The sequence below is a fragment of the Sceloporus occidentalis genome, unplaced genomic scaffold (genome assembly GCF_023333645.1).
Source record: "Sceloporus occidentalis isolate IW3139 unplaced genomic scaffold, rSceOcc1.0.p SCAF_111, whole genome shotgun sequence".
Classification (NCBI taxonomy): domain Eukaryota; kingdom Metazoa; phylum Chordata; class Lepidosauria; order Squamata; family Phrynosomatidae; genus Sceloporus; species Sceloporus occidentalis.
This window is the reverse complement of record NW_028317091.1, coordinates 1,679,721-1,707,500: the sequence shown is the minus strand read 5'-3', so window position 1 is coordinate 1,707,500 and position 27,780 is coordinate 1,679,721. Positions and strand designations below refer to the sequence as shown.

The window sequence follows — 27,780 nt, the reverse complement described above, 5'->3', positions numbered from 1 at the left end:
GCACTTTTGTTTGGGGGGGGTAGATGGGGCGGGGCTGTTAGGGTAACTGAGGGGGGCATTTAGAAGAATAATGGGGTTTATTTACCCCGTTTAATTTATAAACTGCTGTTTCTATACACATTATCGGGGCTTTTAGGGCTGTAGAACCCTGCGATCCCCTCATACCCAGCAAACATTCTGACCTCCTAGAAAAGAGGCATCCCCGGGTTACTAATTTCTGTCTGTCTTAAATATACTTCTTACTCATTTTTTTCTTATTTTTTTTCCTAGCCGATTTGTCACCCTGGCCAATAAGGACCAGAACCAGAACAGCAGAACCAAGCTGGACAGAGAGAGGCTGAAGTCCTGCATGCGAGAACTGGTAATGCCGTCCACACGTGGAACACAACGGCTGGTGGGACCTTCTCCATGCTATGGATGGTGGAGAAGGACCCTATACAGCTGTCGGGGGCTACTAACATTACTCAGGCACCATTTGTGTAATGTGTGGGGTTCACCGTCCGTACCGCTTAATTTTGATAATAAATCTCGTGTTTTTTGTAACAGGAGAACATGGGAACCCAAGCAAAGACCCTGAGATCGCAGGTGAAGAAGAACACGGTGAAGGACAAGCTCAAACTGGTTCAGAATTTCCTGCAGAAATTGCGTTTCTTGGCCGACGAGGTGAAGTTAGACAATTACCGCAAATTTACTCTAAGAATTCATCATTTTATGTCTTCGGACAAAGAATTAATTAATTATGTGAATTATTATTCTTATCGTTAGTTAAAAGAGGACCTGTGTTGGCCCCATAATATAACGTTTTCAGGCAGCTGCATATCAGCCATTTGTATGATTCTCGCTCTGTTATTTGATCCCCAATCTACTAACCCCCTGACTCCTTATCATACTGCCTGTGGGAAACAATAGAATTGCTCAGTTTTAATCACCCAGCCAGACTCTCTGACTGAGGAGAAAATGTAAGTTCAACTCAGCAAAACAATGGGTTATTGTGGTTGACATCATAGTCAGGGTCACCATTCTTCTGAAGTTATCATGACATTTGTTCTGGCGAGACTAACGAGACCTTCTCCCGGCAGCCCCAGCACAGCATCCCCGACATCTTCATATGGATGATGAGTAATAACAAGCGGATCGCGTACGCTCGCATCCCATCCAAAGACATCCTCTACTCCATCGTGGAGGAGGAGACCGGAAAAGACTGTGGAAAAGTAAAGTGTGTCTTCCTCAAGGTGAGCGGGATCTCCGGGCCTGTCGGGAGCCATAGAATGCTGGCCCTGTACAATGTATAGTTCAAATGGTGAGGAGACAAATCTTCATTACAGAAGAATACCATTGGGGTTAAAATTCCAGCCCATTTAACCTGCTAACTCCTTATTTAATAAATGAACCCCCATATCCCGGAAGCATTACTTCTCTCTCGGGCAGGCACTCGTTAACCGGCATGGCGGTGGCTTTCTCTCTCGGGCAGGCACTCGTTAATCGACATGGCGGTGGTTTTCTCTCTCGGGCAGGCACTCGTTAATCGACATGGCGGTGGTTTTCTCTCTCGGGCAGGCACTCGTTAATCGGCATGGCAGTGGCTTTGTCTCTCGGGCAGGCACTCGTTAATCGTCATGGCGGTGGCTTTGTCTCTCGGGCAGGCACTCGTTAATCGGCATGGCGGTGGCTTTCTCTCTCGGGCAGGCACTCGTTAATCGACATGGCGGTGGCTTTCACTCTCGGGCAGGCACTCGTTAATCGGCATGGCGGTGGCTTTCTCTCTCGGGCAGGCACTCGTTAATCGGCATGGCGGTCGCTTTCTCTCTCGGGCAGGCACTCGTTAATCGACATGGCGGTGGTTTTCTCTCTCGGGCAGGCACTCGTTAATCGACATGGCGGTGGTTTTCTCTCTCGGGCAGGCACTCGTTAATCGGCATGGCAGTGGCTTTGTCTCTCGGGCAGGCACTCGTTAATCGGCATGGCGGTGGCTTTCTCTCTCGGGCAGGCACTCGTTAATCGACATGGCGGTGGCTTTCACTCTCGGGCAGGCACTCGTTAATCGGCATGGCGGTGGCTTTCTCTCTCGGGCAGGCACTCGTTAATCGGCATGGCGGTCGCTTTCTCTCTCGGGCAGGCACTCGTTAATCGACATGGCGGTGGTTTTCTCTCTCGGGCAGGCACTCGTTAATCGACATGGCGGTGGTTTTCTCTCTCGGGCAGGCACTCGTTAATCGGCATGGCAGTGGCTTTGTCTCTCGGGCAGGCACTCGTTAATCGGCATGGCGGTGGCTTTGTCTCTCGGGCAGACACTCGTTAATCGGCATGGCGGTGGCTTTCTCTCTCGGGCAGGCACTCGTTAATCGACATGGCGGTGGCTTTCTCTCTCGGGCAGGCACTCGTTAATCGACATGGCGGTGGCTTTCACTCTCGGGCAGGCACTCGTTAATCGGCATGGCGGTGGCTTTCTCTCTCGGGCAGGCACTCGTTAATCGGCATGGCGGTGGCTTTCTCTCTCGGGCAGGCACTCGTTAATCGGCATGGCAGTGGCTTTGTCTCTCGGGCAGGCACTCGTTAATCGGCATGGCGGTGGCTTTCTCTCTCGGGCAGGCACTCGTTAATCGGCATGGCGGTGGCTTTCTCTCTCGGGTAGGCACTCGTTATTCGTCATGGCGGTTGCCTTCTCGCTTGGCTGCCCCGGCTGTGGTGCGAATATCCATTAGCGAGGGTACTGAAGCAGCTCATTACAAACCCACACTCCCTATTATCTGATATTACCCCCCACCCCCACCTCCTAGGGAGATAATGAGCGACCGTAACATTCTCGGCTGCTCCTTCCCGGGAAATCCTGAATATACAAACACACACTCTGGGACCATACACTTATACATATATTCATACTCACTCCCTCTCCTCCCTTCCTTCTATTCTCTTCCACTCCGCTTCACCCCTCCTCCCTCTCTTCCCCAACTCTTTTCCTTCCCCTCCTCTCCTTGCCTTCACCTCTACTTCTCTTCCCCTCCCATCTCCTGTTCATCTTGCACAGCTCTCCCCCCCCTCTTACCTCGCACGTGGAGCCTTTGTCTTTAGCGTGAGCTGCCACAAGGCCCCGTAACATGCATTACATGACCCCGCCAGGGATACACCTGTGTTACCTCTGTGCTCCTGCCATGGCACACCGCTGTATGTGTTACGTGTGACGTATGATTTAGTTATTTTATTGGAACGCATGTCGACTTGTTTGCCACATCTAAAGTTCTGAGCTTCTCTGCCCCATTTTCCGTTCTTCTCCCGGCTTTTAGTTGCCAGGTAAAAGGGGTTTTGGCCCCGCCGGCTGGACCGTCCAAGCCAAGATGGAGGTGTACCTGTGGCTCGGTCTGAACAAGCAGCGGAAAGACTTCCTTTGCGGCCTCCCGTGCGGCTTTGAAGAGAATAAAGCGGTGAAGGGTCCCGGACTGCAGTCCTTCCCACCCATCAGCCTCAGCTACACCAGTAAGTGACACCACCTGTCAGGACACCTCCTCGGTCACACGCTAACACACGCACACATTAATACTAACATCACACGCTAACACACATTAATGCTAACATCACACCCTAACACACACACATTAATACTAACATCACACGCTAACACACACACATTAATACTAACATCACACGCTAACACACACACATTAATACTAACATCACACGCTAACACACATTAATGCTAACATCACACGCTAACACACACACATTAATACTAACATCACACGCTAACACACACACATTAATACTAACATCACACGCTAACACACACACATTAATACTAACATCACACGCTAACACACACACATTAATGCTAACATCACACCCTAACACACACATTAATACTAACATCACACGCTAACACACACATTAATGCTAACATCACACGCTAACACACACACATTAATACTAACATCACACGCTAACACACACACATTAATACTAACATCACACGCTAACACACACACATTAATACTAACATCACACGCTAACACACACACATTAATACTAACATCACACGCTAACACACACATTAATACTAACATCACACGCTAACACACACACATTAATACTAACATCACACGCTAACACACACATTAATACTAACATCACACGCTAACACACACACATTAATGCTAACATCACACGCTAACACACACACATTAATACTAACATCACACGCTAACACACACACATTAATACTAACATCACACGCTAACACACACACATTAATACTAACATCACACGCTAACACACACATTAATACTAACATCACACGCTAACACACACATGCTGACACCACGGGGAGCGTTTGGTACGAGCCTCGCGGATGAGACCCTCCGCCATGTGTCGGTAATGTGCGGTCTCTGTCGTTTGCAGAGAAGCAGGTGTTCCAGCTGCGCGCTCACATGTATCAGGCGCGGAGTCTGTTCGCGGCAGACAGCAGCGGACTCTCTGATCCATTTGCCCGCGTCTTCTTCAACACGCAGAGCCAGTGCACAGAGGTACGATGTGGGGCAGGATTTGGGGCAAATACCAACACGACCCGCTGGAAAAAGCCACACTAACTACCACCCTAAATCATTCAATGCTAGAGGAGACCTCTGAGGTCCCAAAAACGCTGAAATAACTCGACATCTCTTTCTATGACAGCCCAATAAAGTTTAAAAGCAGTGAAAACCTAGGGGTTTTTTTGATCCATAGATTCGCCCTTTAACACAGGTGAGATGGTTTCAAAAATGCTTTCAGGTTGAACGTGGCCCTGGCCCTTTTCTAGAGGAAAAATGGTTTTAGGAAGCATTTTCCACTCTCCTTTAGAAAAATCTCCACTCTCAATGTTCTCCTAATAGTAAAAAAAATCCACTCTACATGCCCTGTAAAGTATGAAACGTCCAAAATTCGAAATAGTTGATAGATGATGAGAAGATTCCAGACTCAATCCTCGAGGACCACAATGGTGGAAGAAGTCAAGGCTCTCCCTGTCCACGTATAATGGTGTGGATTATTGTGGGACTTTTCTGACCTTTAAATAAATGAACGGACCTTTCCCAGGTGCTGAACGAGACGCTCTGCCCCACGTGGGACCAGCTGCTGGTGTTCGATAACGTGGAGCTGTACGGGGACGCCGGCGAGATGCGGGATGACCCGCCGATAATTGTCATCGAAGTCTACGATCAAGACACAGTAGTAAGGATACGTCGCCCCTTTGGCAGCGTGTGATGTGTTTTTGGGGTCCCCTCCGGTGGGCTTGGCGTCTGACTGCTTCCTCTCCGTCTCAGGGGAAAGCCGATTTCATGGGCAGAACTTTCGCCAAGCCGGTGGTGAAGATGGCCGACGAAGGGTATTGCTCGCCACGTTTCCCACCGCAGCTGGAGTATTACCAGATATATAGGGGCAACTCCACTGCCGGTGATCTACTGGCAGCCTTCGAGCTCCTGCAGGTAGGGAACGCAATGAAACATCTACAAGTCTGGGGTAGCAGCCACGTGGACCCATGACAGTCAAGGTTAGCCTCCCGTTGCGCCATCTTTGGGAACCTGTAGACGTGCTGCATGTGGCAAATGCCCTGCGTTGGGGTATTAACATAATAATACCCCAACATAAATCTGTTGAGTCTTTGAGATATAGCTGGAAGGAAAACATGAAATCATCCCTTCTTCTGAATTTTTTGTAGATTGGTGCATCGGGTAAATCAGACCTCCCGCCAATCGATGGACCGACGGACATGGAGAGAGGGCCGATCCTTCCAGTACCTGTTGGCATCCGACCCGTCCTGAGCAAGTACCGGGTTGAGGTACGGACGACCCTCCCAGAACACGGTTCTTCGTGTGATGCGATGGGGTGAACTAAAAGTCTTATTGCCCCTTTTAGATCCTGTTCTGGGGCCTGAGAGACCTGAAGAGAGTCAACCTCGCGCAGGTAGACAGGCCAAGAGTGGACATCGAATGCGCAGGGAAGGGGGTTCAGTCTGCGCTGATCCAGAATTACAAGAAAAACCCAAATTTCAGCACTTTAGTCAAATGGTTTGAGGTGGTAAGTAAACAGAGCGAACCTTTATCAACACCAAGGATGCCGCCAGGCGGTGGAAGCTGCATCCGAGAAACACCTGGGAAAGAAATTCTTAAATAAAACGCGCTGTTTGAGGCATAAATTAACATAAAACAAATACAAACCAAAAAGAAAGAAATAATTTCATGGAGACAATTTTTTTTTCATGAAACTATTTTTTTATCCAGCGAATGACAACGAGGACGTGGGAATTATCAGTTTCTATATATATATATATAAATACGGTGTAAATGGAGGCTTTTGAATTCCTTTGCAGGACCTGCCTGAGAACGAGCTCCTCCATCCTCCCCTGAATATCCGCGTGGTGGACTGCAGAGCCTTTGGCAGATACACCCTCGTTGGCTCGCACGCCGTGAGCTCCCTGCGGAAATTTATTTACCGCCCTCCCGATAAGAAATCCCAGCACTGGAAAACGGCAGGTACCGAGTACAAAGCGGTGTCGGTGTCACTGTATTAGCCTCTACCGCATCTGCCGGGAGCCTGTTCCACTTATCTGCCCACAGATACTAAACAGGGGCTCCCGAGTTGTCCTTAAGGTGACCCCCGGTTGGGCAATCAGTGGCCTCTCCACAAACTACCCTAAACTTTTGGTCCTTGAGAAGTTATTATTTCATTCCTACTGAGACATGCGCAACTCTTAACGCCTACAGATTTCTCATTGCGTTTGGGAGACTTTGCGATAGAACGCTTCTCCCCCCCCCCGTCTCATACCCACCTGTTCATGAGGTCATTTGGTAATCGGTGGCGCATGGGCGTTGGATCACCGTTTTAACCGACAAGTTAATCATTTAAGTGTTTACCGTGTACTTTTCTGGCTTTTTCAGTATATCCGCTCCGCCATCTTGTTTCCATCTTGTTTCCATCTTGTTTCCTCCATTCTTCGCTTTTAATAACTCGTTGAGCTTTACCTTCAGTCCTCTCTCACCTCGAGTCTGTCCTGCGCTCCGTCTCTCTTCTTATCTTCTGCCTAGCGAGATTGATGAACGGATTTATGGCACTGGCCAATGGCGGGCCCTACTCTCGCCCCACAGGTGAAATAGTCGTCAACATGGAACCAGAAGTGCCCATCAAGAAAATGGAGACCATGGTGAAGCTGGAAGCGGTGAGGATCATTTGGCCGCCATTCATTTTCCCATATCGATCTTCATGCACTATATGGAATGTATATGGTATCTAAAGGCTCTTATAGAAACCTTCCCCCCCCCACAAGATTAAACTGGTCCGTCCATGTCTTAGAGACCAAACCCCAGTAAGAAACCAAGGAGTCACAGAATACTGGTGTTGGTTATAATTCCATGGATGTCGAATGGTTGGCTTCCCTTTAAATTTAGAGTGCATCCATCCTCTGAGATTAACGTTTTACTGATTACCGTGACGACCATGATAACCGTGCCCATTATTCAGTTCCATTTCTTCTCGTTTTTGTCTTCCATCTCCGTGTGCCAGAATTCCGATGCCGTCGTTAAAGTCGACGTGGTAAGTGGATTACCTTCATGCACCGTTTCCCCCAGAGAGGGGAAGGTCAATGATATGAGTAGCTTTGGAGTCTTCTAGGAGAGAAACATCTCCAACTTTAGACAACTTAGTAACTCCTCATGACTTTTGTATGTCTTTGATAGTTAAGGTGCCTTAATATCGTTCTTCTACACAAGGACTCCTTGGGGCAGCTCTTGTGTGCCCCACACTTTCCCGAGTAGGGCAAGGGAGACACAAGTCTCAGGACCGTGATCTCTGGACAAGGAATCAAAATGCCACCCTTCTTGGTGAAGGTGTTCATCCTTCTCGTTCATGACCGGGCAGCGATAATAGCGATAGAGACATTTGTCCCTCTGTGTTTGGGGACGTCAGACTGAGAAACCGAGACAGAGAGGGATAAAGGATATTAGGAGGGAAGAAGGCTTTGGAGAGAAAAGGGCTGGAACCAGTAAAAGACTGGCAGGTATCGCAGTAATTTAGGTTGAAAAAAGACCATGAAGTTCAGCCGTGGGAGGCAGAAGATGACATCTGGAGGGGCAAATGGTTGGGGAGGAGATGCTGGAGTGGAGAGAAGGGGGTTGAATTAAAAGGGGAAAAGTGTACAAAGGTGTGAGAAGAGATAAATAAACAGGTAGGCAAGAAAGGGGTCCAAAAACCCATTCAGAGCAGAAGCCACCCACCATTACACAATGTTTTGTGGGTCTAAAGAAAAAGGTGTTTTTTTTTGTTCTTTAAATTTGTTTGTGAAATGTTTTAGAATGAAGACGAGAAGGAAAAAAAGAAGAAGAAAAAGAAAGGAGAGGAAATAGAGGAGGAGGAACCAGATGAAAGCATGCTGGACTGGTGGTCAAAGTACTTCGCATCCATCGAAACTTTAAAAGAGGTGAGACGTGGCCGGCGGTATTAAGGGGTGGGGGTCACAAAATAAAGCTAGCCACAGGAGATGCCGCCATCTTTGGGTAACAACTACAGCACTAGTACACCTTCGATGAATTCTACTCTTCTGTAGGTCCATCATTTAACCTTTTGCTTTTTGTTTGATCCAGCAACTGCGCCAACAAGAGGCGGCTGCCGCGGAGGCCGAGGAGAAAGAAGAGATGGAGATAGCCGAGGGTAATTTGGGTTAAATGTCTACTCGATGCAAGAGCTCTAGCTCCAGGGACATGGTTTGTAAAGCAGAAGCTTGGGGGAGTCATGCGACGCATCTTAAATGTGGCTCACTAAATCAATTACGAATAGATATCGGTACAAAGTGAAGAAGAAGCTTTACCCATGTGACCTTAAATATTATCACGGGATTTTCAGAAAATGTCAAAGTATTGGCCTACTGTAGTAAACTAAATAATTACAATTTTACGTTAAAATGTTAAAATTGAATTTTAAATTTTATTTGAAATTAAATGTTTAAATTACAATTTAAATGACGTTTAAAAATTATATTTTAAATGAAATTTGACATCTTGCATGGATTTTATGCTAATCAGACTCCTTATGCATGTTCTAGACTGCATGCGCAAACTCTCTGTATTGTCAGTTCTACTGTTTCTTTAAATCCCTTCCTGTCCTTCACGTCTACCTTAAACTTTATTTCATTCCCATCTTCATAAAATAACGTTGAAAGTTGGCATACAATTTGGTTATGAGAAAAAAAGTATTATTTTTTGTTTTCATTTTTCTTTTTTATATATATAAATTTATGTTTAAGTGAATCAAAGTAATCAGAAGTAAGCACTTAGTGGGATTTCGTTATTGAGGACACAAAGTATCCCACTTCTACCACCAACCAGCTTTTACCATAGTTAAGACTATTTTGTCATGCTTACACAGTATTTGGTTAAGAATTAATAACTTACTTCTTTACATTGTAATAATTTTTGATATTCTGCTATCCCTGAATTAAAAAAATGGCATTTTTGTTGGTGGGGAGTCACAAGAGTTACAGTTCCACTCTAGGGAATCTGCACACCCCTCTCCTTCACCCTTTAAAATGGTTGAAAAAAAAGGAAATATTATTATTATTTTATCAGGGCTGCCCAACCACTTAACCCTCCTTTTCATTTTCTACGGCCCCCCTACTAAAATCCCATATATTTTATTGATTTTTGCTCCGATTTGAATAAGATTTTCTAAATATACTCTAAATATTCCAAAGATGTTCAAGAATTAAGCCAATAGTGTTAATGATATCATATTTTGTAGAATTTGAATAGATGGCATTTTTAAGAAAATCAAAAACATAAATGGAAAAATAAAATGAAAGCAGCAATATAATATAAAATAGGGTAAAATATTCAATTTTCTCAAATATTGGATCTTAAAACACTGGATGCAGACATATTTAACCTAATGTTATGACATTGTTGCTTTCAGGTTCTACATTTTTTATCGCAATTTTACATTAATTTCCATTTAAATATATTAAATTGATAATATATTCATATTTAATAATAATATATTAATAATATAATATATTTAACATCAGATAATATTCTTGATATACATAATATGTATTAATAATATAATATATTTAAGATCAGATAATGTTTTTGTATTAAAAATATATATTATAATAATATATTTAACAACAGATAATATTTTATATATTAATAATATATTAATAATATATTTAACAGTAGATAATATTTTATATATTAATAATAGAATGTTATTTAACATCAGATATTTTTGGTATTAATAATATATATTAATAATATAATATATTTAACATCAGATAATATTTTTTATATTAATAATATATATTGTTGCCTAACATCAGATTTTTTTTATATTAATAATATATATGAATATAATATATAAAACAGCAGATAGGCAGGCGTTGAGGTTAACCATAGAGGTTTTCCTGCTATGTTGAGTCAAATAGATACAGTATGTAGGAAGGCATGTATGTATCATCGGTAAGTATGGCTTCTAAATGCATCTATTGTCTGTTCCGGGGTTTAATGGAGTATCGTTGGACCTCGGTGTGTTCCCCAACAAAGATGAAGGATACATGCATTTGGAAGGTGATAGCGGCCATGGGAGGCTCAGAGCCACCCAAGCCATTAGCTATCGGTCAACTTTCACGCGCACCATGGTTGAATGCGTTGTGTTTTGTGTCGTTCCTTCCATTCCCCACTCCATCCATTTTGTACGATGGGTCAGAGATCAAAATTGATGAATCTTCCATGAAAGGCTCCAAGGCGCAGGCGAAGACCAAGGATAAAGCCAAAGCTCCCAAGGAGGACAAGAAGAAGAAGCTTCTGGCCGAGCAGGCAGAGAAGAAAAACAAGCAGAAAATCGACGAGTTAAAGGTATGAACTACATCTCAGAGAGACCAGAGTCATCAGTAGGACCGTGGGGGATGAGAGGTGACTTGGGAGCCCCCACCCCAAATAAATGTAATAAAAAACCCTACATAAATAACTAAAAAGAAAATAATGGGGGTCGCTTTAAATCAATGGAGTGAAACAAAGATCAACCCCCCAAGTGCAATGAGTAAGAAAATAATAATTATACTCCCTTAATGCTCTTCCCTCCATAGGGGGATGGGAGCCATGAGCCCCATCTCATTTCTTCTGGCAACGTGCACCAGCGACCCCAAGTGTTTGGAGGATGCATTGCATCTCCCATAGGCTTCAATTAACTCTATTCGAGTCAATGGAGGATGCAGTGCATCCTCCAAACATTGGGGGCCGCTGGCGCACAGGTGTGTATATATATTCATATATATATAGAGATGCATCCTGCTGGCACTGAACGCAGAATGATTTTTTAAACTATTATTATTATGTAAATAATTTAATTGTATTTTTGGTATTGTTTGTTACTGTTTTTCGCTGCTGTTTACAGAAATAAGAGGATTCTCAAACTTTTTTTCTAATACAGCAGCGCCTACTGTGTCTGTGTGCTGCTCTATGACACAGTCACATAGGTAAAAAACAAAAAACATCACGTGTGGCCCCTCCAGGTACCCATACCAAGAGGTCCAGAAGAAGAGGCTTCACCTCCACGTATTAAGAAACATGTTTAACCCTTTATGTCGTTGTAGGTGTTCAATAAGGAATTAGAGACGGAGTTTGACAACTTTGAGGACTGGCTGCACACGTTTAACCTGTTACGAGGGAAGACGGGAGACGACGATGACACCGTGAGCGAGGAGGAGCGCATAGTGGGAAGGTTTAAAGTGAGTTCTGTCGCCGCGCGTACGCGGCCCGTTTACCCAGTTTACCCAGTCACTGTAAATGGAATGTAAGAAAGTTTTACTTTACTGAGAGGGTGGGAGATAAGTGGAACAGCCTCCCAGCAGAGGTGGTAGAGGGTAATACAGTGAGGGTATTAAACATGCATGGGATAGACATATGGCTCCTGAATCTAAGACGAGACCGACGACTGAGTCTTTACAGGCAGACTAGATTTCTTTCCATAATATATATATAATTTTTTGTTATTTTGCTTTTTTTAATGTATTATTTTTTTGAACGTTGTATCATTTGTTTTCAGGGCTCAATGTGTGTTTACAAAGTGCCGTTACCCGAAGACGTTACCAAGGAAGCCGGCTATGACCCAAACTTTGGAATGTTCCAGGGTATTCCCAGTAACGACCCAATTAACGTCCTGGTTAGAGTGTACGTTGTAAGGGTGAGTGCATCCGCTAATTCAAGGGCTATAAACGGCTATTATTCTGAGCTCATCTTTTATGTATTTTATGCGCAGTTCCGCAGACAGCCACTAGGGTCTAGCCTAACAGGGCCAGTAGGAATGAATTTACCCATCGACTATATCCTTTCTGTGCTCTCTTTCTGCACTTGTATTGAATTCCATTTATGTCAATGTATTTTTGATCAGAGTGAGTAGTCATCGGGGGGCATTGCTGTCTTTGGGGCCGCTTTATCATCGGGGAATCTATCTGCAGAGCGGGGACTCCCCGGAGGGCAGGCTGGTTAAGCGTCTTTTGCTCGTATTCCAGGCCACAGACCTTCACCCGGCTGATATCAACGGAAAAGCCGATCCGTACGTCGTCATCAAACTGGGAAAAACAGAAATCAAAGACAAAGAGAACTACATTTCCAAGCAGCTGAACCCCGTCTTCGGAAAGTGGGTGATGTTCGTTTATAATCCAGTCCTTCGTATTCTGGCCGGATCATGGTGACCGAGCGGCTTTTTTCTTTTCTTTCCAGGTCGTTCGATATCGAGGCCACCTTCCCAATGGAATCCATGCTGACCGTGGCCGTTTACGACTGGGACTTGGTTGGGACCGACGACTTGATCGGGGAGACCAAGATAGACCTGGAAAACCGCTACTACAGCAAACACAGGGCCACGTGCGGCATATCGCAGACCTACGCCATGTACGTCACCACGCTTATATTACATTGTAACCGGTTGGTGACAAACTCGCATTTTACCCAATCTTTCAAAGATGTCGGCTTGTACAAATTCCTTGGTACCCACTCATCAACTGGAGGCATAAGAAAGACTGGCAAGGGGGCAATTAGTCCCAGGGCAAATCCCTCTCTGCATCAGCGTTCTATAGCCCTAAACATCACAGTAATGTTTGATAAGTTAAATACGAAATACGTTTCTGTTCAAAAACTTCTGTCCAATTTATTCACTTTAAAGCCCCTGTAATCCTGGCAATTGATAAAAAAAAACACATATTCTCTGTTACAAAAGCAAAAAATTAGTTTCTTTTTTTTTTTTTTTTGGTATGATCTGTCACTTTCCTACATTTTACAATCTATGCAAAAAAAATGAATCTATTAAATGTTTTTTGCAGATGAAAATAAGCAATATATATGTATTAGAAATGTATGTATGTATGTATGTATGTTTATGTATATAATGGGAGCAGACATCTTAACTCCTTGTGGTTCTGCAATTTACAGCCACGGGTACAATATGTGGAGGGACCCAATGAAGCCAACGCAGATATTATCCAAGCTGAGCAAAGAGGGGAAGATTGACGGACCTCATTATGGGCCTGGAGGGAGGGTGAAGGTGACAAATCGCGTCTTCACGGGTCCCACGGAAATCGAAGATGAGAATGGTGAGCTTTCTGGTAGAGTTGATTTGTCAGGACATGCTTCTGGGATGGGCCCACACCTAAAGTGGTTGTTTTTCTATATTTCAGGTCAGAAGAAGCAGACGGATGAACATTTGGCCCTCTCGGTTCTTCAGCATTGGGAAGAGATTCCCAGAGTGGGGTGTAGACTGGTTCCGGAGCATGTAGAAACCCGACCTTTATTAAATCCTGATAAACCTGGCATTGAGCAGGTAATGCAGCAAAGTGCTTAGGTCATAAAAGGCAATTCAAATTATTTTGCTAAACAACAGTTGCGAGTTGCTTGCGAGGGCATGTGACTTTTCATTTTGCACATTTCAGGTGAGGGCATGCGAGTTCAAGTAAAACTCATAAAATTGCAGTTAATAAATATATAATAAAAAAGAAACAGAGGTCCACAACAACCCTATCACTCAAGAAGAGGGCAAAAGTTTTCCCATCTTCCCCCACACCATGCGCAGTGGGGTGCAGGGGAATAAAATAAACCTACAGGTGGTATATTTCTCCCTCGCTGCTAACTCCTGCTCAATAGTATGGTGGGTTAAAATCCTATAAAATACCCTATGGAACGCACAGGCCCCAAGCTCTGCCTCCTCCTCATCCCCTTCTCATTTAATAAACGTATCTCACCCCCCATCTGGGGCTTAATATAACTAAATGGCCCTTTGAAGTGGCACTGACCCCATTATTTGCCACCTCATCGCTGCTTTTTGTAATGTAGGGTATTCATTAAACAAATAAATACGTACAAAAATGAATCCTATTTGCATCCTTTGGCAGCAAATTAAAAAAGGCCACTGGCTGTGCAGCGGGAGTTGTATATACTGCTGTGCACCAGCGCCACCTAGTGTTCAGAGGTTGTATTGCATTCTTTTGACTTGATTGGGCGCCAGTGACTCCAGTGGTGTCCAAACACTTGAATGGGGCCTCATTTATTTGTACAATAGATATATAAGTAAAATTATGCAATGACAATTTTTTTACAGGGTCGTTTAGAAATGTGGGTGGACATGTTTCCCATGGATATGCCAGCTCCTGGTCCGGCCATTGATATCTCACCAAGAAAGCCAAAAAGGTAAAACTATAAAACAGCCTTTGTAGAAGCCACAAATACGGAAAGCCATAAAACCGCCCAGGGTCATTCCATGCGTAGCGATAAGAAGCCTCCAACATATATCATTTCAATGTTTCTATAGTTACGGAGCAGTCACTTCGCCCCAGTTATTAATAAGCTTTCTTTTCGTATTATTAAGATTCTTTATGTAAATATTGAAATTAGAACACTGGGGAGATCCATTCTACTCACAGTGGGATCGATTCTCTAAAATTTGAGTTGTCAGTTGAGTTAAAGGGTTAACTTGACTAAAAAAACTCACGTGTCTTCTTCTGAGCATTTGCGAATATTAAATTGGAGAGATGCAGTCGAGGGCATCACCTCCCCCTAGAAAAAAAGCCCCTCAGAGCCCAAAAATAAACCAAGAAGAATTTGGGAGCACCCACCACACTCCATCTATGTGCCGTGGTATAGGGGTTAAAATAGTATATGCCCCCAGCCCATGCCCCTATCCTGTGAGATGTAGGTGTAAAACAAAAAAATAAAAACCTACCTCCCCCCTTTACCCCAAGTAGGAGGGATTGAGGTCCATTCCAGGGAGCGACAAAAAAGTTGTAAGCATTTTTAATGCCATCCTTTCTTGGAGAGTGGAGAATAGTGACCGAAGGATGCAATTCCCATTTCATGCCCCTCATTAGTTAGTACGGGCTCCGGGGGGCCCCAGTTTTTAACTGTTTAAAGATCTGCATGGATGGTAATCCTCTTTAATCTGCAGCCTGTCACAAATCCCCGCTAAATCCCAATACAGCAAATATATCCAAATGTCTCTGGTGCGCATGGCCTGACTGCCCTAGTTAATTTGGGACGAGTGGCAATTACTGTAAACCAACTACAAAGCAGTTACATATCATTATGTATGTTTTATGTCACACGAGTAAAGATAAAATATTGTATTTTCTGCTTTTAGATTAAAAAATATGTAATTTTCGCTCTTAATGTAATTGTTTTCGCATCAATATGATCTATATTATAATCTATATATTTTATGTAATATGAATAGTTCTTGTTATTTGCATTCAAAAACTGCTGATAACTTATTACTCAGTATCTTTACACATTATTGGATCTCATTAAAAACTAAATTAAAGTTGCTGTTCCACCTACTCTGCATTGAAAGCACAATTCTTAGTACTCTTTATTGCCCCAAAAATAATTTAATAATTTTATAATCAAGTAAAACTCTGCCTCGTACATCATTTTTGCTGGGAACACTTAATTGCCATGTGACACAAAAGCAGTCACTGACAGGAGCAGGGGCAATTTCCCTGGGCCGGTCAAAAATTGTTCACAAAGGGCCAGTCCAGCACAAGGTTATGTGACAATGCAGTAAGAACAATGTGTATATGTATATACGTCATAATTGGAATGTATGTATGTGTATGATGTGAGCATGAATGTGTATTTATAAGTGTGAGCATGAATGTGTATGTATAAGTGTATGATGTGAGCATGAATGTGTATGTATAAGTGTATGGTGTGAGTGTGAATGTGTATGTATAAGTGTATGATGTGAGCGTGAATGTGTATGTATAAGTGTATGATGTGAGCGTGAATGTGTATGTATAAGTGTATGATGTGAGCATGAATGTGTATGTATACGTGTATGATGTGAGCGTGAATGTGTATGTATGAGTGTATGATGTGAGCGTGAATGTGTATGCATAAGTGTATGATGTGAGCGTGAATGTGTATGTATAAGTGTATGATGTGAGCGTGAATGTGTATGTATAAGTGTATGATGTAAGCGTGAATGTGTATGTATAAGTGTATGATGTGAGCATGAATGTGTATGTATAAGTGTATGATGTGAGTGTGAATGTGTATGTATGAGTGTATGATGTGAGCGTGAATGTGTATGCATAAGTGTATGATGTGAGCGTGAATGTGTATGTATAAGTGTATGATGTGAGCATGAATGTGTATGTATAAGTGTATGATGTGAGCATGAATGTGTATGTATAAGTGTATGATGTGAGCGTGAATGTGTACATATACGTGTATGATGTGAGTGTGAATGTGTATGTATAAGTGTATGATGTGAGCATGAATGTGTATGTATAAGTGTATGATGTGAGTGTGAATATGTATGTATACGTGTATGATGTGAGCGTGAATGTGTATGTATAAGTGTATGATGTGAGCTTGAATGTGTATGTATAAGTGTATGATGTGAGCGTGAATGTGTATGTATAAGTGTATGATGTGAGTGTGAATGTGTATGTATAAGTGTATGATGTGAGCGTGAATGTGTATGTATAAGTGTATGATGTGAGCGTGAATGTGTATGTATAAGTGTATGATGTGAGCGTGAAAGTGCATGTTGTGAGCGTGAATGTGTATGTATAAGTGTATGATGTGAGCGTGAATGTGTATGATGTGAGCGTGAATGTGTATGTATAAGTGTATGATGTGAGCGTGAATGTGTATGATGTGAGCGTGAATGTGTATGCATAAGTATATGATGTGAGCGTGAATGTGTATGATGTGAGCGTGAATGTGTATGTATAAGTGTATGATGTGAGCGTGAATGTGTATGATGTGAGCGTGAATGTGTATGTATAAGTGTATGGTGTGAGCGTGAATGTGTATGATGTGAGCGTGAATGTGTATGTATAAGTGTATGATGTGAGCATGAATGTGTATGTATAAGTGTATGATGTGAGTGTGAATGTGTATGTATACGTGTATGATGTGAGCGTGAATGTGTATGTATAAGTGTATGATGTGAGCGTGAATGTGTATGATGTGAGCGTGAATGTGTATGTATAAGTGTATGATGTGAGCGTGAATGTGTATGATGTGAGCGTGAATGTGTATGTATAAGTATATGATGTGAGCGTGAATGTGTATGTGTGAGAGGGAGTGTGTTAGCATCAGTGCATAAGTGTGTGTTGGTTTATGTTAGTGTAAGTATGTGTAAGCGTGTGTACGTGTTAGTAAGTATGTAAGTTTGTGTATGTGTGTGTGCATATGTGTGCCCATATATATGTGAGGGGGGAAAGGGGTCAATGGGCATTACTTGCCCACAGGGCAGGAGATGCCAGCCCTCCCCTGAATACAATGACAGACTAAATATGGGCTTTAACCTTCCAGAGAGTGCAATTAATGTTTTGTCTGAGTGGAACAGTAGCTTTAAAAGGGGCTTAAAATGGATACAAATGTCAGTAGAAATATTTTCTGTATGAAATCATCAGTATCTTGGGTGAGATTAAAGCTTCTCGGGGCCATATATTACCGTAATATAGAATATTAACCCCACGCCTTGTGAGCTTCACGTGAAGGAACCCAGAATTTGAAATCCCATCTGAATAAAACATTTTTTGGGCTGAAAGTAAATTACAGAAAACGTATTGAGCTCAGAGCTGACATCATAGTGAGTGCAGGTTATCTCGTGCCGAGATTGTGGAAGGTAAGTGGATTCACAAGAGATATGTACAGTGATCCAGTGACCCTATCCCCATATCTAAGGATCCAGTCATGGAACGCAGCCGTTTCTGGGTGAGCTTCCCAGATTCAGCCATCCCATGTCTCTCACTGTAATTATAACATAACAAGTGCTTTTATCTCTCCCGTGACCTCGTCACACAAAGGATGTGTTTTATTTAATTCTGATTACAGGATTTATTGGGTAGGATGTGCGTAATACAGATAGAAAATGTTTGCACGCACTCATAAATTGGGATGGAATAAATCCTCCTTAACATAAATGAGTGTAGGTCATTAAAAAAGAGTGGAATCTTCCCTATGAGCCCTGCTTTCCATCCTAGACTGCTCTGCTTTCCATCCTAGACTGCTCAGTTCTCCATCCTAGACTGCTCAATTCTCCATCCTAGACTAGTCTGTTCTCCATCCTAGACTGCCCTGTTCTCCATTGTAGACTGCCCTGTTCTTCATTGTAGACTGCTCTGTTCTCCATCCTAGACTGCCCTGTTCTCCTTTGTAGACTGCTCTGTTCTCCATCCTAGACTGCTCTGTTCTCCATCCTAGACTGCTCTGTTCTCCATCCTAGACTGCTCTGCTTTCCATCCTAGACTGCTCAGTTCTCCATCCTAGACTGCCCTGTTCTCCATTGTAGACTGCCTTATTCTCCATCCTAGACTGCTCTGTTCTCATCCTAGACTGCTCTGCTTCCATTCCAGACCGTTGTGTTTCCATCATAGACAGCTTTGTTTCCACTGCAGACTGCTATTTCCACCCTAGACTGCTCCTTTCCATCCTAGACTGCTCACCTAGAGAAAGAAACATTCACTGGCAGAGATACCAGGCCTAGTTATCAACCATATTGTTGGTGAAAATGCAATTTCTAAGTAATGGTTTCTAAATATTTATTATCTGTAAGGTTACTGAAATAATTCTCGCCCAGCCCACACCCAAAAATATAAATAAAACGAAACAATGCTCCGAACGTCCTAAATATTCAGAGCAGCGGGGGGGGGGCACCCCTGTCTCCACCGTTCCCTGCTACCCCCGTATCTGCCCCCCTCGTGCTCCAGCCGTCACGCCTCATCTTGTCTCACTATCTCCTTGCCAGATACGAGCTTAGAGTGATAATATGGAATACCGATGAGGTAATCCTGGAAGATGATGATTACTTCACAGGAGAAAAATCTAGTGACATTTTTGTCAGGGGGTAGGTACAAGCGCCAGACGTGCTTTTGTGTCATGCGTGGGCTTACGTGTATACTCGTGCCACACAATCCAGCCTCCAAGCCGCTGCCAACGCTTCTGTGTTGTGTGATTAACAGAAATTTATTTTTTTTTTGCTTTTGTTTGGTTTTTTTTCTTTTTTTTTTTTTTCCTTTTGTCTCTCTCTCCCCCCCCTCTGTGTTTCTCGTCACGGTGTTGCCACCTAGTTTTGAGCTGCGTATTATTATTTGGAATACTGATGAAGTGATTCTAGAAGATGATGCTTTCATGACAGGAGAGAAGATGTCTGACATCTATGTCAAGGGGTAATGATGCACGGCCCGTCTCCCCCCACCCAACCCTCCCCACCCCTATACCACCGATCCGTTACCCTTCGTAAAACCCTTTTACCCTGGGCGTACAGAATGTGCACATTCCCGACCACTGCTTGTGTCACTGAACTGCACTGCAATGCACCTTTCCCCTGCTCATTCCCCTCTCTAGCTTGCTCCTGGGTTGCCATGTGGTGGTCCCTTTGGGCTGTTAATCCAATGAAACTACTCTTCAGTATTTGAGGCGGGCCAAGTTGAGTTGGCGTCCACCAAATCGATGAGATCGCAATTAATGAAAACGCTTTAACGCTAACACGAGTAACTTGAGTCTCCGACGCCCCATAAAAATGGTCGGTGACGGGTGGGAAAGAAAGAACGTGGTCTTCTAGCCACCAAAACCCATAGGATGAGATGAGAGCCACGTATGGTTTGAGGACCTCGGAAGTAAGTTCTCCAGATGGCATCCCGGCACATTCGCTCATCACCCAATTGATTTTATTTAATCTCAACTATTCCTATTTTCCATCTTTATTCTTGAACACCTTTTATTTCTATTCGATCACCGAATAGAACATCCCAACAATTTACTAAAAAAAGTGTAGTTTTCAGTGGTTTGGATCATCTCACGTTGGGTTTCCGGTAGGGGACAACTAACTCATTTATTTTTAAGCCAGATATTAAATTATTTTACCAATGGTGATTTTTACTATTGTTATTATTTAACATTTTTACATTTTCAGTAATATTTTTATGAAATTGACCACCGAAGCCTATAAATAATGACTTTTACATGCAATATATCTTACAATGTCCGTTGGTTATTTTCATTAATATGCTAAATAGATGAAGTTCTAGGCAATAATATGAAAATATAATTTTTAATGAAAAAAATTTACTTTCCAAAATTTTAACTAATTCGTTAAGTCTTAATGTGTGCCCCACTCAGTTACACTAAAAGACCCGCCCTGACCATGCCTCTAACCACACCCTCTAAAACAAAAATGCCCACATTTGGCCATGTGAAATTTCGGGAGGCTTTCCAGAAAATGAACGCAAAGATCCCCCGCCGCCATCCAACCCTCAACACTGGAGAGATATTTCTTACCCAGGTTCCACCGCACAATCCGACGGGCTAGAGATGAGGAGTGAGCGCGACCGCACACAGTGTGCTTCATGTGTTTGCACCAAAAACAAACAAAAAAAATAGTTTTTTATTTTATTTTTTTGGCTTTTTTTTTTTTGGCGTAATATTTTATGATTTGTGTTTGTTGAACCCAGGTAAGTTTCTTCTTAAGCTGCTCACTTTCCGCCTTCAATGAAGGGGTTAACTCAGGAAGAAACCTCTATCCTGCGCGGAACGAGATGGATGCTCGAGCGACCTGCATGGCGCGTGTGCATGCGCGGTGCCTACGTGTAGTGTGTCTGTTTTTCCCCTTTTTGTTTGTTTAACCTCTTGTTTTCCTCTTCCGTTGTGTTTTTGGGGCATGGGGGAGGGGATTATGCTGTGAATCTGCATGACTTTGTATTTTATATGTAAAGCCAAAAAAATCTGTAGTTTTTGGGTAAATGTCTATATTATTAAAAAAAAAAAAAAAAAGTGGAAGATTTATTTTTATTTAAAATTAGCAAATATTTAACGTGAAGATTTATGTTGAAAGGAGATTAGAACTGATTTTAAGATGTAAAATCATTATTTAATATTCCCAATTTTTATAAAATTTAAAAAAAAAATTCTACCTACACGTGAGGCGTTAAAGCTTTTGTAATGCGGGCGTTTCCATGGAGACACAAATGTCTTCCACTCAATGAGTCCATTATGAACGGCCAACCCTGGCGAGTTTCCCCCGCAAGAACAGCTTAGCTGGCCCTGTATAATGTATAGTTCAAGTAGTCATGTGACTTTCTGAAAATCTCCCTGCTATGTATGTTAAAGAATGCTACAGAAGAAGCACATTGAGCTTGACCCTTCATAAAGTCAGTGAGTCCAAAATGCAGCCGCCCGCTTTAGTGAATGAGCCCCTTACATGCGATAAATGTACAGCCTTGTGCTGCAAATATTCACAAATCCTTAAATATTCTCGAGCTCGAGGGACATATATAATATATATGTAGATTTTAAATTATTATTATTATAATTAATGTTTAATTTAAATTCATTTATTTCCAGTCATCAAAAAACAAAAAAGACACGTGTACAATACTTTGTACACGGATGTTCTGGCCCCCCCCCACGTATGACGCTATCCATATAGAACCCCTTTATATAACATCTCAGTTGTGATAGAGCCCCATGGTCACCAATGATGTCTCCTGAGATGTGTCGCTCTTGGGGTTCCTTGTATTGACTCGATATGGCTTTAATCTCTTGATGGAACCTGTAGGTGGCTGAAAGGACAACAGGAAGACAAGCAAGACACCGACGTTCATTACCATTCGCTTACTGGAGAGGGGAACTTCAACTGGAGGTTCCTGTTTCCATTCGACTACCTGGTGGCCGAGGAGAAGATTGTCATCTCCAAGAAAGAGTCCATGTTCTCCTGGGACGAGACAGAATACAAGATCCCGGCACGTCTTACGCTCCAAGTCTGGGACGCCGATCACTTCTCTGCTGATGACTTTCTCGGTTAGTGCCGACGCAGGTCCGGCCGGTTGGGATGTGGTATCAGTGGCTCTGTCTTGAAGGTCGCAGTCACGTGGGGTCCATTGGCATTGGACACAACATCACAATGATCCCTAAACATAATAAAATTTCACGGGGAATGTTCTTCCAAACCCAAACCCTAAAATCAGGCCAAAAACATGAGTTTTGTTATTTTTCATATTATTGTTAAAGTCCCCATTAAATTTGATTGTCATAGAATTTGAAGAGCGCTAGATGTTACTGAACCGCTGTCCCTGCTATGAATTCATGGCCATAACAAATGTATCCCGGTGTATACCAAAGACCCGAAGACCTACGTTGGTCAGTAGAAGGTAGACATGGGTTGGATTGTCCAACCAAGAACCTGATTTGGTTCAGTAGATGAAACAATGGAAGCAGGATCTTGTCTCAGGATTCCGCAGTCTATTATTGGGTTCCCTGCCTGAAACGATTCCCCGGTCGCAGACCGGACTCACCTGCCGCGTCATAAGCACTCGCTGGGTTCTAATGAGTCTCCTCTATCTTTTCCCGACAGGCGCGATTGAACTAGACTTGAATCGTTTTCCGAGGGGGGCAAAGACAGCCAAGCAGTGCTCGATAGACATGGTGGCTCCAGAGGTCGACCTGCCAATGGTCTCCATCTTCAAACAGAAGAGGGTGAAGGGATGGTGGCCTTTCGTCGCCCGAAACGAGAATGACGAGATGGAGCTCACGGTGAGATGCCCGGAAACCTGAAAGCCGGGGCAGATTGTTAGAGGGACGTATCATGTTGGGCTTTTGTTACTGTGTTTTAGTCTCATGGCCGGTAGATGCTCTGTACCTGGCGAGATGCCAAGAAGCGCAATTAAAACTTCAGAGCCATTCTATTGTTTTTCACAGGCAGTATGATAAGGAGTCAGGGTGTTTTAGTAAAATCTGAGACAGATGTCATTTAGAGCGTTCCGTTCCGTGGACAGTCGCTCCAGATTTATCCCCTTTTCCTCTGAATTGCTCAATTTCACTTTTATTAATTATAGGCTTTTTTAATATAATAGATTGTTTTAGGGATTTGGGGTCACGCCATTGTTGTTTGTTCCTTCAGGGAAAAGTGGAGGCCGAACTCCATCTCCTGTCCGCGGAGGAGGCAGAGAAATGTCCCGCTGGACTGGGACGCAACGAACCGGATCCGCTGGAAAAACCAAAGTAAGTAGAGTCCGCCGTCACGTGACGCAATTAAATGCCCCCGATAGATCAGGGTATCGTTACTGTGATAAAACGTTCTTTGTTATCACTTCATCTTCATATACAGGGTACGGGGCTCCTAATGGACTATGTTTTGACCCTAGAGTTCTAGTTGTAGATCGCCCAGAAGACCGTCTGTGTAAAATAACCATGCGTAGCTATTAGGGAAAGCATTGGAGTGGGCGAGGGGGGTCTTTATAAGGATTTGTTTTAACCTGTGAAATGCCAGAGGACTGACTGAGTGTAGAGGCGCAGGTCAGAGGCTGCCGTGTCACTCTTCATGTAGGAGACTAGCGGTGAGTCCTGCCAGGTTCAGTTCTTCATTAAGAAGTCGGTAACGTTATCAGATTCCCATTAAACCCCCACCTTGTGTCCAGGGGGGGGCGAGGGGCTCATAGTTGAGAGGTTTGGAGCTAATGCCCCCACTCCTCACCAATAACACCCCCTGCCCATACCCTGCCTCCTACCCCTATGAATTGGGATGGAAGGGGTTAAGTGAAACAAATAAAAAGGTGACATAAAAACCCTGCCTCGTCGGATGGCCCCAGATCTCCCCCATACCTCTCAGACTATAATGGCGGGGGGGGGGAAGAAGGGTTTTTAAAATGTTACATTTATTTATTTAATGCAAAAATAATTACCCAACGTATTTACGCCGACCCCCCCCCCCATTCCCCAGCATAGAGAATGGAGGAGTTATAGTTGGGCAGGTCCATGCCTCCACGTGGGAGGGGGAGCCGGGTGCCCCCCAAATTAATACCGTCCCCCATTTTTTTACCTCTCTTTTGAGGGAAGAGGGTTTTTAAAGCTTGGGTTTCCCCTCGGCTCCTTTTATAAGACCGTCCCCCCCCCCATTACCCCAACTTTCCTGCCAAATTCCACAAAGAGATTCCACGAATGATCTAAAAAATACACCGAGATCCCCCATCAAGATAAAAAATTCTAACAAACTAAAAGTCCTGTAAACAACAACATTTCGGTGAGGTCCGGCCTCCGTCATTACGCGTCGATATAAAGCCCCCCGGGGTGGTTACCTGATCACGCAGAAGCTCTTGTTTGATGCAGGTTGTGATTTTTTTACCCAATCTCTTCTCAATTTCCACCACAGTTTGGAAATTGGAGGCCAAGTCCACACATTTTTAGATATCTCACGAAAATGAGACAAGCCAAAGGGTCCCAACCTGCAGCCGACGTGGTGTCCATTCGCGGTCCATTCGCTGTCCATTCACGGTCTGCGTTGGTTGATTCTTTTTAATCCTTTTCTCTCTCGCCTGCTTCCTCCTCCTTATCGCGTCTTCTCCAGCCGTCCAGACACCAGCTTCATTTGGTTCCTGAACCCTCTGAAGTCTATCCGCTACTTCATCTGGCACACTTACCGCTGGCTGATCCTGAAAATCCTCATTCTCATCCTCCTTCTTCTCATGGTGGGGCTTTTCCTTTATTCTTTACCGGGATACCTAGTAAAGAAGATTCTGGGAGCCTGAGTGGTTCTAGCTTCTGATGGTACTTTCCCTTTACGCACTACTCCTTCACCTCATCCATTAATTTTTAGGGACAACCTAATTCATCACAACTGAGTCACTATGGCCGTTAAAGTGGACCTTCTAACCATAAAAGCAGGAACTTAGAATTTTCATGTTTATTTAGATTGTCCAGTAGTTTTTTTTTATTTTTTTTTTTTATTTGGTCACATGCACGGGTGGAGCTCATCCTTAATGGCTGCTTACTTTGTCTCTTTTCAATATTTTTTAAACGGGGGTGGAAAAAGCGCATAGAAGCTGTGATTTACTGACAACAGGAAGCATACCTCAGTACACTTCCTGCACATGCTCAGTAGAGCCTCCATTCTAGGAGCGAAGTTCACATTGAAATCAACGAGAGTAGCAGCAGCAACCAAATCACACGCATGTTATATGAACGCTGATATGTTGGTAGGGTACGTGTGATTGGCTGCCGCTTCAATGGGAGTGCTACTGAGCATGTGTGACACGTGTACACACTAACACTTCCTGCTTTCATTAGAGGTGAGGAGTTAAAGGACACAGAAGTCTCCAAGGAAGGCCTGCACCGGTTTGCATGGAGTAAAATGCGCCAGAGTTCATGGAGAATGGACTCCTAATAATATTTGGGGGTCATATGTACGATCGGCTATAGACGTAGTTATATACCTTCTCCTGTCGGACCGCCTGTTCTGCGGGGTCCAGTGCATGTTATACACGATGCACGTGCAGATTTGCTCCAAAATAGGCCCCCCAAGTGTAGCAGGTCCTGTTTGGTGACCAGAAGTAGGTCCTCTTTTCCATTTAGGACCAAAGGAATCGTAGGTGGTGCATCGCTTAAAAATGGGTGGAGTATGTGGGCTGGAGTGGGTGGAGCTATTAAGTCACGCCTCTGTCGGAATTATAGCGTTTGTTCCACTAACCTTGTAATAATGGAAACCCTAACCTTACTTGGGTGTCAAACGGCCTAAAAGTCCCCCTGCCTCGGGGTCCATGATACCGACCAGGGTGAAAATGCCCTAAAATACCATCTGTCTCAGAATCCCAGCACCTAAAGCAGAATGTAAACATCCATGATTGCTAACAGCACTAATGTTTTGCGTCATAAATGTCTAACACTCGTACTAACATTTTAATCCCTCTCTTCTTCTCCCTCCCTATCATTAACCTCCCTCATTAACGCCGCCTCGGACAGTCGGCCCGACACCTCATTCATCTGGTTCCTCAACCCGCTTAAGTCCATCAAGTACCTCATCTGTAATCGCTACAAGTGGCTTATCATTAAGATCGTCCTGGCCTTGCTGCTAATCGCCATGGTGGCCCTTTTCCTGTACAGCATGCCTGGATACATGGTCAAGAAGCTGCTTGGGGCATGAGGAGCGCTCGGCATGCGCGAGAGAGAGAGACCGCGGACAGACCTTGCTACAAACCTTTCTCTTTTCCATCTCAGACTGTGAGGTTTTGTGATGGTTTTTCATAATAACATCTGTTTTGTGTGAATTATATAAATATTTTTGGTTTCTAATAATAAGAGGAATTTTGAGAGAAGATCTTACGTTGGACACCAACTCAAACTATCTTAAAGCTTTAGAGAATAAGGAACTTAACGCTAAATACGCTACTGGAACAAACGGGAGAAACTCGATAAACCGTCGAGCACTAAGCGGCAATATTAATATTAAAATACACGAGATCAGGAGACTTGGTCCCGGTGGGAGACCTCTGTCGGTTCTCTATGGATCTGTTACTCCTGGTTGCCGGCTGATGCTGCCATCGAGCCAAGTTCCATGGTTTTGTGACGGCACCGGGAGACACGCGCCTCAGAGTAAGGGCCAGGTTGGGGAGCAACTTGGGTCTCCAGCTAAAATGGCCTTGGGGTGAGGAACTCAACATGAGCCCTAGAGATAACATTATAGTGAAATAGTAAGTAATGTGTAATGTATGGGAGCAGGAAAGCCTCCCGCGTGCCCTCTCTGCGTATCCCCGCAGACCCCGAGGTATTGAAAGACTTAGTGGACCCATACTTCATGCTCCTTTCATGGTGTCCTCCATGGAATTCTATCATTCTGTAGAGATAATCAGTCTTCCCGTAAAACAATAGAATCCGCAGGAAGCCCAGCGGCATCTATTTATCTATTCATTTATTTATCTATTCATTTATTTATTAATCTATTTATTTATCTATTCATTCATCTATTTATTAATGTATTTATTTATTTATCTATTCATTTAATTTATCTATTTATTTGTTTATTAATTTATTTATTACGCTATTTATCTATTCATTTATCTGTTTATTTATCTATTCATGTATCCACTTATTTATTGTCAAATGCTTGTTAATGGATTAGAAATGTTAAGTCTACGCCTGTTTTACGGAACATGTGCCGTCGCTAAACCTGTAACGGAGCCGAGCAGATCAAAACCAAAAGCCAACCAAAATCTTCAGTTCTCCCCGTCTGACTGTTGGGGTTTCAGTCCTTCCAAAGATGCCTCATCCGAGTAACGTATTCTCCCCCGAGTAAACATGAGCTAATGAAGGCGATAAGCATTTCATTATATCCCTTATGGCATTATGGCCACTCATTATTAACTCATTGCTCTCTAGGACCAGGTATAGTCCAGGGATGTTGACAGAGGGGTCAGATTATTAGAATGAAGAATTCGATATCTCCTGCCCAGCCTGGTCGTAACGCCTCGTACTGCCCTGTATACATACTCTGGGATCTCAA

The 27,780-nt window shown here is 43.4% G+C and overlaps 1 protein-coding gene across 5 annotated transcripts in view; it reads left to right on the top strand.

Annotated features, from left to right (window-relative positions):
- The window catches only part of LOC149283131 (otoferlin), a 116,848-nt gene extending 90,424 nt beyond the window's left edge, over positions 1 to 26,424 (top strand). For 2 of the 5 annotated variants that reach the window (XM_089497975.1, XM_089497976.1), the window contains 27 exons: positions 271 to 361; positions 547 to 663; positions 1,080 to 1,232; positions 3,282 to 3,471; positions 4,390 to 4,514; positions 5,062 to 5,196; positions 5,289 to 5,450; positions 5,684 to 5,803; positions 5,881 to 6,042; positions 6,335 to 6,497; positions 7,050 to 7,180; positions 7,525 to 7,554; positions 8,312 to 8,437; positions 8,601 to 8,667; positions 10,747 to 10,865; positions 11,603 to 11,737; positions 12,055 to 12,192; positions 12,521 to 12,648; positions 12,732 to 12,902; positions 13,440 to 13,600; positions 13,685 to 13,827; positions 14,602 to 14,690; positions 19,261 to 19,359; positions 22,069 to 22,310; positions 22,864 to 23,042; positions 23,410 to 23,510; positions 24,853 to 25,033. In XM_089497975.1, the coding sequence (XP_089354101.1) occupies positions 271 to 361; positions 547 to 663; positions 1,080 to 1,232; positions 3,282 to 3,471; positions 4,390 to 4,514; positions 5,062 to 5,196; positions 5,289 to 5,450; positions 5,684 to 5,803; positions 5,881 to 6,042; positions 6,335 to 6,497; positions 7,050 to 7,180; positions 7,525 to 7,554; positions 8,312 to 8,437; positions 8,601 to 8,667; positions 10,747 to 10,865; positions 11,603 to 11,737; positions 12,055 to 12,192; positions 12,521 to 12,648; positions 12,732 to 12,902; positions 13,440 to 13,600; positions 13,685 to 13,827; positions 14,602 to 14,690; positions 19,261 to 19,359; positions 22,069 to 22,310; positions 22,864 to 23,042; positions 23,410 to 23,510; positions 24,853 to 25,033 (3,658 nt within the window). Of the gene's footprint in view, positions 1 to 270; positions 362 to 546; positions 664 to 1,079; positions 1,233 to 3,281; positions 3,472 to 4,389; positions 4,515 to 5,061; positions 5,197 to 5,288; positions 5,451 to 5,683; positions 5,804 to 5,880; positions 6,043 to 6,334; positions 6,498 to 7,049; positions 7,181 to 7,524; positions 7,555 to 8,311; positions 8,438 to 8,600; positions 8,668 to 10,746; positions 10,866 to 11,602; positions 11,738 to 12,054; positions 12,193 to 12,520; positions 12,649 to 12,731; positions 12,903 to 13,439; positions 13,601 to 13,684; positions 13,828 to 14,601; positions 14,691 to 19,260; positions 19,360 to 22,068; positions 22,311 to 22,863; positions 23,043 to 23,409; positions 23,511 to 24,852; positions 25,034 to 26,243 lie in introns of those variants that run through there. The other 3 variants (XM_089497977.1, XM_089497978.1, XM_089497980.1) reach the window with 3 other exon arrangements.
- The last annotated feature ends 1,356 nt before the right edge of the window (positions 26,425 to 27,780 follow it).